Raw genomic sequence first — 15,357 nt, forward strand, 5'->3', positions numbered from 1 at the left:
CCATTTTACCTGTTAATGGAAGAAATGATTTTTGTTAGTCCTGGATAGAAGTATTATTGATTAGAACAGGCTCAGCTAGGAAAAAGGACTTCACTTGTCCATTCACCTAAAGCAGATTTCAAAGGTGATTACCCTCATAAAGATCTATCATTGTGCTAAAAAATTGCCAGCTTAGTAAGAGGAAGTTGTTCAATATAAACTGCTGAATTAACATCTTGGAATATCTTTCACCTTTGGGGCTATGATAGTTGTATGACTGCACGGCAGTGTGGTATCTAAAGCTAGAAGAGTTTATCTTGTCCTTTAGTTTTCTAGACACAAATCCCTTCATTTAATGCTATATGTTTATATGTGCACACATGTGCAAACAAAAAGTCAGTTATGATATAAATATTCTCTTGCAATTTGTATAAAGAGATTTCAGCAATCCTTCACCTACATTACCAATTCTCCTCTGAGGGTCAATGGCTTCAGAGCAAAAGGAAACTGAGAGCAGAGGGGATTTGCTTCAGAACTGAAATAGACTGGGCTAACATTACTTCATAGTCATCGAAAGCTCAGAACAATATTCTGTGGACAAAAGAGGTTCTTGCTCTATTTTACAGAAATATTTATGAGGAGACACAGGATATGAAAAAGTTCTATAATAAAACATAAAGTATTAGGAGCAACAGTCAGTAGATCACAGAAACACTCTTTCAGAACCTCCTACACCACTATGACGTTTCCTGGTCAGTATTAAACAGGATCCTATTTTATTTCCATTAAAAGGGAAGAAAATATCATATACATCTCTGTAAGTTGCTAAAGATACATCAAACGTAGTTACAGTAAGGAAAATATTACTTTTAAATATTAAGAGCGACTAGGAAAGGAAGAAAGAAGTAAACCAAATTGAACTCCAAGAGTTATTCCAGCCAATAGGTATGATGACATAGAAGAGGCCTAGGAGATGCCTCAATGACATTCGCTCACATTTTCATTCAAAATTGCAAATCCTTTCCTTTCCTTGTCTTGTCTCTTGCAATTATGGACCTCTCCACATGAATGGAAGCATAAACTGTATAAGAATATTAAATGTGAAATGGACGTACGGACACTGAAGTGTTCACAGCCAGTCAACTTATCAATAGATTTACAAGCTTCCTCTGTCTTCAGCATTTCCTTCTGTCTTCTCTTACTTTCCGGATCATTATTCAGAATCTTGTTCCTCAGCCAAGTCAAATGATACACGCGAAGTCTGTTCTTGCGACCTGGTAAGAAAACATGATGGTATTTCAATTCTCTCTCTCTCTCTCTCTCTCTCTCTCTCTCTCTCTCTCTCTCTCTCTCTCTCTCCCTCCCTCCCTCCCTCCCTCCCTCCCTCTCTCTCTCTCTCCTAGATATTCAAAATTCAAAGAAGCAGGGTGTACACCCGTTTAAACCAATTGCTCACTAAATTAAGTCACTTTTAAAAGCTAACATGATACTCGTATCTTCTGTCTCAATTCCAAAAGACAGTTGGGTTCCACTGTCTGCCTCTATGCCTATCTGAAGTGGATCTAAAATACTCCGCTAGCATAGGTTAAGACTGTCTCTAGAATGCCAACCCAATGACTATTTGTTTGGACTTTCCTAAGTCATAGCTCCCCAGCAGTTTCCAGTCCTAGTGGTGGTCCCCATATGTATGGATAAGATGTCTGAATGCTGACTGTTTGGGCATTTGGAACCAGGAGATGAATCTTCTAGAGTTCTGTCAACCTAGCATGTTTATAAATGAATCAGACACATTTATTATTTGTTTCTTCAATTCTTTTATCTAAAAAAATTTTGTCTTTTAAGGCTTATTTTCATATATTTATAATGTATAATGTGGTATTCATGTAGACTGGGGAAATAAGCATATCCATTACTTATATTTAAAAAATTTATTTATGGTGACTACATTCACTTTCCTTTTCTCTATTTTGAGATACATAATCTGTTATTTTTTACATTCACCTGTTTTACCATAGAACACTCTTATTTAAATTTTACTTAACATGTACCTATTGCTTTCTATCGCCTTCCTTCCCTCTTTCCATTCAGTCCAGCCACTGGCAACCACCAGCCTAAACTCAGCCTCTTTGAGACAATGTTTGAATTATTTCTTTTAGTTTTTGAGATTATAATATAATTATATCATTTTCTCCTTCCAAGCTGTCCCTTATAATACTCCCTTCTTTCTTTAAAATCTATGGCCTCTCTTAATTGCTATATATATACATGGATATTCATAAATACATAAATATAACCCATTGAGACAATTTTTGAGATAGTCTTTAATTGTAATTTCCTCATTACAAAATTTATTTAAACACTAAAGAATTTATATGACTTTATTCTTTTTTGAAGTATTATTTATTCTCTCTCTCTCTCTCTCTCTGTAACAGCCCTGGCTGTTCTAGAACTCACTCTGTAGAACAAGCTTGCCTCAGACTCACAGAAATCTACTTGCCTCTGCCTCCCAAGTGCTGGAATTAAAGGCATGTGCCACCACTGCCAGGCTTTTTAGTCATTTTTAATATTGTTATAAAAGTCCCAATAATAAGAATCTTTGAGAACAGGCTGACTTCAAACTTGGAGATTCACTTTCCTCTATCTCCTGAGTGCTGAGATTAAAAGTGTGTGCCTCTATGCTCAACCTATCAGCAAAATTTTAAAGTGATTAATTTTACTGTGTTTTTAGAGGGGAATTTTAAATAAGTGTTAAGGTTCAGAAAATCACACTTGTGGACATTTTATACTCAATTGGTAGAATAAACTACTGATAACTTCACATTGCATCCTTGTAACTTCTTTCAGAGTAGACTTTTGGGGATCCTCATCTGACGATGTTTTTTTTTTTTTTTTGGTTTTTTCGAGACAGGGTTTCTCTGTGGTTTTGGAGCCTGTCCTGGAACTAGCTCTTGTAGACCAGGCTGGTCTCGAACTCACAGAGATCCGCCTGCCTCTGCCTCCCGAGTGCTGGGACTAAAGGCGTGCGCCACCACCGCCCGGCTATGATTTTTTTATAGTATTTGACACAAAATAATTTGTAGGCTGAGGGATGCTTGCTTACCATGCACAAGGCCTTAGTTTTACAACCTAGTAACAAACATTTGGGTAAACCCAATTACATTTGGGTTAAGTTTAAGGAATCTAAAGAGGTATGTCTGGGTTTGAGAAAATCAGATGAAAACAAAAATCTCTTATCCAGATGTGCATAATCTCTAAGCTATCCAGATGTTTTCAAAACTAAATGTTGCTTCTGTGTACCTGAAATTATTGCAAATGATTGGTCATGAAATATGATTAAAATATTATGATAGTTGAATTTATCTCTAAAGGGTTTTGCCTCTAATCAAACCTTGAAGCAAATTAATCAAATCCAATCACATGAAAATTTGCTAATATATATTCCACATATATCTTATATGTTATAAAGTACTAAAATTCATATAAATATCAGTGGTTGGTATGGTTTTATTTGGTGGCTGAATCTTATGTTAACCACTTCCATTGATTCATTAGTTGTCTTTTGATTTTCTGATACATTAGTATCCTGTTTACTGTTAGCTCTCAAACCCAAGACAAGCGGCTTAACTAAGATACTTATTAACATATCAAAGCAGACACTGGCTGTCAGGTTCTTCCAGCATCCCACAGTCCCTATGGGTTACAGGAACCTGCTGGTTGGCATATCCTGTCCCCCACCCTGAAGCTTCCAGCTCAGGGGCTGGACTGTCTTTTCCCCACATATATGTTCTCTTATATTACACTCTCTTCCATGTATATCCATTTTGGCTACACCAGTCCTTTTATTCTTTTGCCTTTTGAACTCCAGGCTCCCCTGTTTTCCCTACCCTCTCTCTCACATTCTTGTTCAGTCTGTCATGCCCACTCTGGACTCTCCCAGATGCCTCTGGCTATGTTCTCCCTTCCATCCACAGTAAACCTCCTCGACCATACCTAGGAGCAGTCTTGTCCTTTTATTTTTTTAATTCATTTAGTAGTCACAATTAATTTAACACCAGCTTACTTGCTTTTTCAGAGTCAGGCTCTTATTATGAAAATTATAAAAGATTATGAAAATCAACTGCTGTTTGGGAAAGGTATAGATAATCTTGTCTGGTTGCCCTTGTAATATTACGTGGAGACAGGGACTATTCTTTCTTCTACCCAATGACTCATCCATTTGTGTTTTGGACACATCAAAAGCTAGATGGTGGGCTATTAGTGTAGTCCCTTGTACGTGAGATTACTCACGGATGCAAACATAGTTTTCTTGATCTCCAACCAAGGTTAAGTGCATCAACATCAAAGGGATTTTGTTTAAAGTGTGAATGGATAAGAAAACACAAGTAGGAGATTCTACTGTCCCAATTAAAGGTCATATTTAAAGTGATTTCCTATGAGCACTTTCACCTAAGAAAGCCTTTAACCTAGTTTGCAGTTCAATTACTCTGCATAATTACTCGGTTAATTTGAGGACTTAAACAAACCAGAGATGGTAATCAGCAAATTGAGTGACTCCACGACTTGGATCTGGCGGAATGGTCTGCGCTTTATAAGTTTAATGATGTCTGCCTTTCCACTTCTGTCCATCAGGTACAGATTAGATCGGGTGCCCAGCAACAAATTGACTCCTGTTCAGACACAGAAAAGTGCTGTATTAGCTGATTATTTTTATGAGTGTGTATTAATTCTACAGAAATGGTTTTCACTATGATGTTTTTATGCTTATCTATTGCATAATTTAATCAAAATCACCCACATCACCCTCCCTTATATTTCCTTCTCACTCCCTCTGCATCCTATTCCATTTCCCTGTCTCCATTCAACTTTTAGGACCTTAAGAAAAATAAAACAACATTTTACAAATAAGGGGAAATGTGATGTTTGTCTTTATACATGTGGCTTATTACAATATCCAGTTATAACCTACTTTTCTACATACATGGTTTGAATCTTTTTCACAACTGAATAATACTCTACTATGTATGTGTGTATTCCACACCTCTTAACCTTTACCTATAGATTTAAGTAAATATGTATGTACAATTACTTTTTTATTGCAGTTTGCTAATCCATGCAAACATGACTTATCATTTCGGGCTAATATTAGCCTTGTTAACACCATACTATTCAGCTATGTACACTCCTCGCAAGTATGTTTCATTAAAATGAGTAGATAGCTCTCTATACATACTAGCAATATTCTATTGCCTGCTGTCTAGTGTGCCATCGGACATACAGAATATTATATATACATAGCACTATTTTATTATTTGTCACATACATTTCCAGAATCAATTAGACCTTCTGAATATTATCTTTAAGCAAATTTAGTATATACATATATCTATACATACACAGTTAATTTTGGTTCTTAGACATCAATTACATTACATCATGCATTATTATCTGAGCCACTAAATTAGAAAATCATTGAGGATGACCATTTTCTTCTAAGGACTCTGTCCCCTGCATTTTTCTTTAAAACTCATCTACAATCATACATGGGTTAAAATCCATTAAGTGTTAAGTTAGAAGTGGGTGTTTACTTTGGACCCTGGTTGTGTTAAGTTATTTTATAGTACTGTACTGTGTAGACTTGCTTGAGACAACCTATATATAATCTCAGATCTGCTGCTATGATCATTAATATTCTGAAACAAAGAGTTGAAAAAGTCTGTCAAATTTAACATTTATAGAGAAAACTTATACATCCTCTACACTTAAAAATTGCAAGATCCTAAAGAAACCTTTCTTGTAATAAGTATATGCAAACTTAGAAAATATTAAACTCAAATTTTCAAATAATCATAGTGAAGTATAATTTTGTATTTTACTCTAGTTAACTCACGTTAAAAAGCATAAAATGGGGCAAGACATTAATTCAACAGGCCAAATCAGTCGTGAACCAATTACTATGAATTCATTTTAATTGATTGGCAATGGTAAAATGTTTTACTTCTACAACCTTCCCAAGTTTTCGACATGAAAATGGATTTAAAACAGAACAAAAACAAAACTCAGTTTCAAGAACTCAAACTCACCCCACAAAGAACCACAGCAGATCTCAGACGTAAACTCCTTTTCGTACACATGGATTAGTGGTTTGTTATATGCTGGGAAGATACAGAGTGGGTTAATATTTACTTCAGATGGTAGGTGAGGGGGGTTTTCAGGCACCTCAACAAACCCAGCATGTACTGCAAAGGGAAAGGCATTGAGACAAATCACTGATCTATATACTAAATGTGCCAAGTGTTTTCATAACGGAGATGACCCTCAAAGTTTGGTTTCCTTATTGTATTTCATTTTCTATGTAAGATTTAGTAAATTTTTAGCTCATTAGAAAATACAAATCATACTGGTTAAAATAAATTGCCGAGTATGGATGTGATTTGTGGCTTTGATTATAGTGTAAAAGCAATAATTGAATGAGGGACTCAATTTCTCAATTGCAGGTCAAATCTAATCATCATAAAGAGTCAATGAGAGCTGGGTGTAATAGCAAGTGGCTGGGATCCCAGGAAGATGAGGAAGTCAGTGCCAGCAGCAGCTAGAGAATGAACTCAATGTCATCCCGGTTACACGAGACTCCCAAAAATCTAAGGAAAAAGAAAAGATTTTACTGAGGAGGAATTAAAAAGAAAAACTTATATATTATTTACTTATTTAGGCACATATGTTGTGGTTGGTTCTCTCCTTCTACCAAATGGGTCTAGGGGATCAAACTTAACTCGTTAGGCTTGGTAGCAAATATTTTTACCTTCCGACTCATCTTGCCAGCATTCATCAAACTCATTTTATACCATATGAATATTCAACTTCTTTGATTTATCACACACCAGCAACTACTGTATGAGTAAGTGGAAGCATGCAGCATGGACAGATTGCACCAGAAATACTCACAGTTGGCGCTCGCAGTGTCGGTATCAGAGGCAGAAGCAGACCCTCCGGGAGATGAGTGGATGACAGGGAAACCCAGTGTTGCTGATGACCCTGCTGTGTCGTTGGGATTCTCACCATCAAGTGCAAGGGATGTGATATCCAAGGCAACTGAATCTGAGGTCTCAGTTCCACCATCTGACTCCTATAAGAAGATATAGGATTGGGGAGCTGGTAAACAGGGCATCTAAGGTTTGAAAGGAATATCTAAACCCTACATGCATACACCAATAAAACTACTTTGAAAAAAAGCACACCCTGGGGGCATCTCATCCCCTAGTTTACGATAACTACAGCGCCAGTTCTGGTGGTACATACATATATTCCTGGCACATGCAAAACTGTTGCCATGAGTCTTAGGCCAGCCTAGGCTACATAACAAGTTCTAGGCTAGCACGAGCCTACAGAGCTAGAACTTGGTCCTAAAATTGTAAAACACAGACATGCAAACAAACAAAAATAAAATAAAATAATACAAAAAAAAAACAGGAACAGAAGAAAACAAGAAAAATGGCTAAGAAAAACCTTGGGGGTGTGGTTCAAATGACCAAACAAAAGACAGAAAACAAAACAACAAAAAGACTTATAACAATCCTTAAGTAACCATATTTCACACTTCCATTAATGGAGTAGACACTCAAGGATAAAAGCCTCCAAGCATGACAATTCTATATTCAGTATGTGGAAGAATTTTCAACTCTCTGGTGGGGTTATTGAATATTGAAGGTCGGGTGGAGAATTAGGAGTTAATTATTTGTGACGACTTAATCTACCAGCCTAGATGTCTAATAGATTAATTGTAAAACAAAGTGTGATATGTACATATACACAATGGAATTTTATTCATCCACAAAGAAAACTAAAATCATGAAAATTTCAAAATAATGGATGGGTATGGAAATTATTATAGCAAGGGATATAATTCTACTCAGAGAGAAACATCCTTCCATTTCTTAATGACAGACACAGATCCTAGATTTTAATATGTGTGTGTGGGTGGGTGGGTGTAGTATAGAACTAGAAGAGATTATCAAGAAAAGGGAGAAAGATTTTAAGGAAGAGTAATGGGAAAAATGGATCAACAGAATCCATGTGACATAGACTTGAAAGGAAGGAAAAGGTACAGTTGAGGGGGCAAGGGAATGGAAGGAAGAGGAGGACCAACAAGATCAAAGTATGTGTGAAAATGCTGTAATGAAATTCATCACTTTATGTGCTATAAAATACAAATAAATACAAAATGCTAATGGTTGCACAATATTGTGTATGTCTAAAATGCTAGCTATATGAATGCTTTACTTGGAAATTTTTAGTATATTTTCTACAGCTATAAATAGTATGACCAGTACCTTGAAATACTTCTCCAAATGTATGATCTAACTTAAAATGACCAAATAAATCAGGGATTTTTTTCCCTGAAGTATATAAGAACCGTCAAATTGTATGTAGTGAAGATCCCATGCACTTATAATTTAATTATATATTTAAGTTATTTCAGGATTTGGAATACAAAAATATAATCATTGTGAATAGCTGAAATGTTACAGGTCATGTGCTGATATATACATTCAAATGCTTCATTACCTCCTGCTCACGTTCAAACTCCTGAAATATATGTTGATCCAGTCCTGCACCATCTTCCTGTGAGTGAGTTTCTTCTGCACAGAATCCATATGCTCCATTCTCTTCCCTGTTTCCATTGATTCCTCTGTATCTGGCACCTCTATTGGCTCCATGTCCATCTTGGCTTCTAAAGGCTGCACTGGCTTCAGCAGAAGGGTTTCCACGATACCTTCGGACTCCATCGTTTCCATAGGCTCCGAAAGCCCCCCGCTCTCCATTATTTCCACCTCTACCACCATGCTTGAGTATTCCTTCTCTGCGATAGCTTTCCCTGTTAGCAAGAACAAATTCGTGAAAGACCATTCAATAAATCACAAATCAAAGTCAGAAATCAGATTTTACACATTTACACACCCATATAGGTTATGCTCAGGAATGTTTTTGCTTTTTATTAATGCTTTTGTTTTATATACATGTGAAAATATCCTCAATGCTTTTCCAGTATTAAATACTAAATTAACATGATAGCCACTCTTAAGTCTTCATCATCATTTGGTAGACATGACTGTTTAGAGCAGAAAATACTCATTTTTCTTAAATAACTGAGTAAAAATTCCAGTCATGTTAATGATAAAACCCATAGTGATATTATAATATTTTCAGTATTCTGTTGCTTTTAACATATATTTTCCTTTATTTACATGTATATAAACAGCTCTGCTATAGGCCTTTGGTCAATACTCTCACCAGAGTGTTCAACTGATATAGGCTTTATATGTTAGAGTAAGATAATCACATAATCAGGGTTTATAAATGTTAAGTTCTAAAAATGCTCAATCCTTCATTTTACATGGAGACAATATTAAACCTATGTCCCTATGAAGATTATAAATTAAAATCTGTATGAAAATGGAATTCTTTATAGTTTTTTTTATTTGGGAGAAAAATTCAGAAGATCTTTTGGTAACTTCTGCACCAATTAAACTAATAAATATCATACCAAGTTGATCATATACAGGACAAAATCATCTCTACTCTCTGGGAAATGCTTAGCCATTCTTTCAAACAGTAGTAGAATCCTTCATCTTTTACCTCATTTCTCATAGTGATTTTAAAGCAAAAGAAGATTCAATGGCATTGATTTGAAGAGAAACACTCGGACAATCCCAGTTATCGAGAAACTAATAAATAACTGAATTTAAATTATATATACATAATTCAGAATTATATGTTCTACATTAGAAAAATTTAAATCACAATACTGAGAATATACCGATATGAAAGTACAGTTCATTAACTCTCATAATGTTATTTTACATTTAAAAATAAACCAAATATGTCAATAGTTTTGAACTCATAAGCATCTAGTATAATAACAGAGACAAACCAACCTTGGCCCATTAGTAGCAGCACCAAGATTATCATCTATGCCACGAAGAGACTCATCATCATAGTCACCATCACCATGGACTTCATAGACATTTGCCTGATCAGTCTGGTTATTCAAGTCATCATGGCCATTGACATGGTCATTGTTATCTTCATAAGCATCGTAAGAAGCTTCCTCATCACCATCAGTGTTAGCACCAGCATCATAGAGTTCAACATAATCACCATCTTCTTCAGGTTGCTGAGTGACAGGTGTAGGAATTAGCCAATCATCCCAGAAGATTTCAGAGAGTGCATTATGGCCTACCCATTCATTTGTCAAGTATACAGGGGGTGATATTTTTCCCACTTTAAATCCATCTGGAACCTGTGTGCACAAGAAAGGTTAAGGTAGTCTCTAATAGCTTATTTTCTTTAGCTATTGGAAGTTTCCAAAACGACAACATTTCAAAACATGTTAAAATCATATTCTTACTGAAACAAAGATGTCCAGCCAATACAGAGAGCAAATATTTTAGTGAAGATGAGTTGCCCAAATCCGAACATTAGTAATTAGTTGTGGACTTTGTAGATCACATAGCAAATAGCAAATTTACTCACTCTTTTATTAACCCTACTTGCCTGCTGAGCAGTAGACATTTGCACTTGATGCCAGGTAGTATGCTCTCTGCATGATACCAGATAGGATGCTCTCTACAAAGTCTGTTTTTTCCTTTTGTTTTATTCTAACACTGAGATTAAAGTATCACTCTTGAAATAGATACATTATTTTTCCAGGTTTGTTCATATATGCCATATATTATCTTAAATTATTTCAAATGCCTCCAAAAAGCAAATGAATACAAATGTAATTCTTATGTTAGGCATAAACATGTATACAAAAAGTATGGGTATTGTGAACATAAAATAATATGATCTGAAAGCAAATTACAAAAGTTTAGGGTGATCTTTTACTTATACAATCAAAAGATACTATTTTCATTAATATTTTCTCTCATTATGTATGGAACAATATTAAACAACAGTTAAAATGTAACTTATACCTCTTGATCGTAACTTAATTTCTAGAAATATCTGTTTGTCAGTATTATTTCCTATATATTCTATTTGTAATTTGTGTGGTACTGGGATTGAACCTAGAAACTTGAGTATGCTAGGCAAGCATTCAACCATTAGATTAAATCCTTAACACATCCTTTCCACATACCCTGACAAAAATGTGAAAATACAGCATTGTTTGATCAGATAAGTGCTTTTTCCCATTTCAATTTTAAAATCAGAATTTTCTATTTGGAATACTTCCCCAACAATGTGATCTTTTTAAATAAAGACTAATAAACCACATTTAAACTCTTTTACTTCTCCATTTAAAAATATTTTATGGCATAAGTGTTTTCCTGTATGCATATTTGTGTGCACTGTGTGTGCCTAGCGTATGCAAAGATTAAGGTGTTAAATATGGAGCTGGAATTGCAGATGATTATGAGTCACCATAGTCATTGTGAAAAGCAGACCCTCGTCTTCTGGAACAGGAACAAGTGATGAACCATCTGTCCATGCCTACCCTTTATCTTTTAATGTCAGAAAGAATAGGACAAACCAAAATGATCTTAAAAGTAGATATAAATGCATCATGAGATAAACCTACATGGATATCAATCAGTAACTTCTGATCAATAGTAGAATAAGGTGGCGATGACTGGGACTTCCTCCTAGTCACAGGACTCTCCTCTTCAGAAGATGACTCTATGGAATGCCAAAAATTACATTAATAACAACAGTGATTTCACAACTGCTTCAGTTTGTGTAGTGGATCAGTTCAAAACCTTATTGTTTTTCTTTTAGCCTTTGTCATTCTATTTTGAAATTATCAGTTAATATTAAAATCTATTGCGGCAGTAATAAAGAAACAAGCAAGCTTAAGTCAATCATAGACTATCAATAGATCATATCATGTCAAAAACAGCAAGTATGTCACTCTAAGAAGTAAGCAATTTCTGTATTTTACTTCTCTGTTATTTGGTTAGTATCTGCCAGTGGCATAATTTTCAGTGTTTTCTGGTTCTGAGCTCAGTTGTACTTCTTAATTTATCAAACAAACTCTGTTACATTCAAAACACCTATTGTGGTTGTGGTCCTGAGTTCCACTTCGAAGGGTACTAGTAGGCTCAGGTTTTGTTCATGCTGTAGACCTACAAGGCATTTTTGTCTTCAGTATTTAGCGCACACTTGAGAAATCTACCAACCTCCCAAGTTTTAACCAAGTTATGAACAGCCAAATATTTCAATAAAGATGAAGATTGAGATAATAAAAATTTATAAAACTTAGCTCTGTATCATAGATTTGGAAACTTTAGAGTAATTTGTGAGACAACTTTCTGCAGTGAAGGAAATATTCTGTGTCTGTTTGGAAATGAACATTTGGGAGTACTGAATATTAACCACTGGACCACCAGGGTAGCTTCAGAGCATTTAAAATGTGGCCAATACACCTAAGAAATAGGCTTTGTAAATGTTTACTTAATTTTTCTTTTTAGTTTTCATTTTAATAATCACAAGTGGTGTGGCTGTTTACAGACACATTGGACAGCACAATTCCATTATGATAATAATTCTATTTAAAATACAAATTCTTTTAGTATAACAGTATAGGTTTTGAAAACTGTGATATGATATATAATAAGTTGCATAAAAATTCAGTGAGAATACATAATAGGCCTAGAACTCAGTAGAGTATAAATGAACATATTTATTATAAAAAGGTATCCTACTGGAATACTGGCTCCATGTTTATTTCTAGGAGTATTAAGTATAAATACTACTGACCTTTTGTCTGCACACTAACTATAGATAGTCTAAATCTAGATATTACAATTAAAAACCCTGCATTTGCTGTGCTGCTGTCTTTTGAAAATGTTATATACCATATCACAGAATCTGCATTCTTGCCTTCTTGTGCTGGAACCTTGCTACTTATTGTTTTTCAGGAAGCAATTCCTTCAAGTCTTTTCAAGTGGAAGGAGAGCGACTGTACCGTCTCAGCGGCTGATGACTTCTCTGCACATCTACATATGTCCTAATCTGCTGGCAATGTAAGATGCTCTGGGGCATACACGTAACAGAGGCTCAGCCCTGAAAGGGTTAGCGCTTCTCAGCAGAGACAGTACTTCTTCTTTCTCCTATCAATGTTTAGGGATTAGTTTATTTCAGAAAGGCAAGTGAGTGAACTCCAAAACTGATGTGTTTGCCATGTATTAGCAAATTTATACGTGACCAAACCAGAAGGAAAATATTGCAGGGAAAACATTCCTAATATTTTGCCTTATCTTTTCAAACCATCAATTTTATGCGAGGCTGCAGTATGAAAAGAATTCTTTCATCATAGCGCTCTCCTAAGGTCTCCTAAGGGTTTTAAAATTCAGAAATTTGAATGTTTGATTTTCTATATCCCTTATGACATAAACATTATCAAAGATCTGTATTCTACATTTTCATAAATAATGTGAGGGCTTGGTCAGAAAATGTCCTCTAATTAAACATATCTTGCATGATTAAAACAGGAAAATGCCGATTTATGACCTAATGCCTAAGTGTATGACAATTTTTTGATTTTTCCTAATGTCTAAAAAGGTATAATAAATTTAAAGTCCATTAAACACACATCACTAATAAAATACTTGATTGAAATTGATACCAAATTTTGATTAGCACTCCTGTTATTATTTGATCAATTAATTTTGTGTATTTTAAATAAAGCCATTGGTTTGTGATATTTAAACATATTTATGTGATACTGTGTATATCATATTTTGAAGAGGTGAGATAAAATGACAAATAAAACTTACTTATTCTCACAATTATTCTGCTCATATTGTAAATGCAGCCTAATAGATGTTGGGTAGATGGAGAATAGTCCTCAAGTTCTTTAACATATGGTCTCATGTTGTATAGGAACTAAAGGAAATTATCATGTTCCATTTCTCAGGTCACCACTAATCACTCAAATACCAAATCAAATCAACTGTTTTTCTTAAATACTACTTGGCCTCCTTAATATTTTTCATTCATTCCTTCTGGAAATTTTTCTTTAGTTCTGAACTCTATGCTGTTATATATTTGGTCGATGTATTTGACTGTTCTAACTTTGAGTTTCGAATCACCTGATGCTGCTTGGAAATTCTGAGGATTTAGGGAACTCCTCTGTCTGATGTCCATGGGCTGCTGAACTTCTTCGAAAAGAGGCTGCTCAGAGACACTAAAATGATAAATAGACAAAAGGTTTAACAAAGATATGTTTATAATCATGATAAGCATATTGGGTTTACCTTCATCTCTTAAAACCATTTGTGAAAGAAAACCAAACTAAATTAACACAGAGACAGGAAGGCATGTGCCACAAAATCAGGCCCCAAAGCTACAGAGAAACCGTGTCTCGAAAAGCCAAAAGAGAATTTCCTTAAAATTATACATCACACTGAAAAAAAAAGTAGAGCATGGATATTATTTTCCAATTTTAATTTCCTAAACCTATTTTATCTATGATATAGAAACAATTTCCACGTGTAGAAATAAAAGAAAGTACTTTTCAATATAGCGTGCATTTCCTTCACATATAATATATTCTATAAGTGTTCAGAGTAATATTCAGATAAAATTATCCAGATAACATCAGTAAACAAAACTGTCCATTGTATAATAGACTTTTCACATGGCAAATACAAAGAGTTTGTTATTATAAATATTCCGCTGTTATCCTGTCTTATTTTTCCATAATTCATGTTTTAAGTGTATTGTTCCTGGTCTGAATAGGTAACACTTTGGATACATAAGCACATCCATGTTTACCATTAAAATTTAAATGCCAGTGTAGACACTTTTATTTGTTCTCAGTTTTATATCTAGGAAGGATTTCTTTTGTTAATTTAAGTTTATAACAGACAAAGACATTAGTATGGCCAATCATTTCAGGAATAACTCAAGGTTCATTTACAGTAATTTTATGAATTTATTTTTGTTTGTGAGTTCATTATAGTTTATGCATTTTACAAATTTAAATATACTTTGAGGAAATGCATTTGTTATTGATAAATTAAAAATCTATTTGTAAAGTTATTGATCACTCTCAAGTTGACATCAAGTTTAAATTTTATATACTGAATTATATTAAAATCATATCCAAGGGCACTAACAATTTTTTCAAAACTAACCTCATTTCTTCTCTTTGAGGTTAGAAGCATGGTAACTCAGGCATTGACTGGAGAAAAAAAGAGCTCTCAATCTGACTTAATTTTTGCAAGTTTCTCCCTCAGGTTTCTTGTGAAAACATAAAGTCACAAGATTAAAAAACAATGGTGTATGGCTATGCTTATCATACATGAACTCTGCCATCTGTCTGTACTGTGCAGTATCTTTAATATTATTTGTATTGTTTTTTTTTTTTTTTTTTTT

The 15,357-nt window shown here is 34.5% G+C and overlaps 1 protein-coding gene across 1 annotated transcript in view; it reads right to left on the reverse strand.

Moving 5' to 3' along the window:
* Positions 1–15,357, reverse strand: part of Nrk (Nik related kinase) — a 98,557-nt gene that overhangs the window by 13,951 nt on the left and 69,249 nt on the right. The window contains exons 17-24 of the mRNA XM_005367370.1: positions 14,070–14,164; positions 11,558–11,655; positions 9,912–10,276; positions 8,542–8,851; positions 6,922–7,099; positions 6,060–6,131; positions 4,503–4,646; positions 1,095–1,253 (exon numbers count right to left, since the gene is read on the reverse strand). Of these exons, the coding sequence (XP_005367427.1) occupies positions 1,095–1,253; positions 4,503–4,646; positions 6,060–6,131; positions 6,922–7,099; positions 8,542–8,851; positions 9,912–10,276; positions 11,558–11,655; positions 14,070–14,164 (1,421 nt within the window). The remainder of the gene's footprint in view (positions 1–1,094; positions 1,254–4,502; positions 4,647–6,059; positions 6,132–6,921; positions 7,100–8,541; positions 8,852–9,911; positions 10,277–11,557; positions 11,656–14,069; positions 14,165–15,357) is intronic.

The sequence above is a fragment of the Microtus ochrogaster genome, unplaced genomic scaffold (genome assembly GCF_000317375.1).
Source record: "Microtus ochrogaster isolate Prairie Vole_2 unplaced genomic scaffold, MicOch1.0 UNK17, whole genome shotgun sequence".
NCBI lineage: Eukaryota > Metazoa > Chordata > Mammalia > Rodentia > Cricetidae > Microtus > Microtus ochrogaster.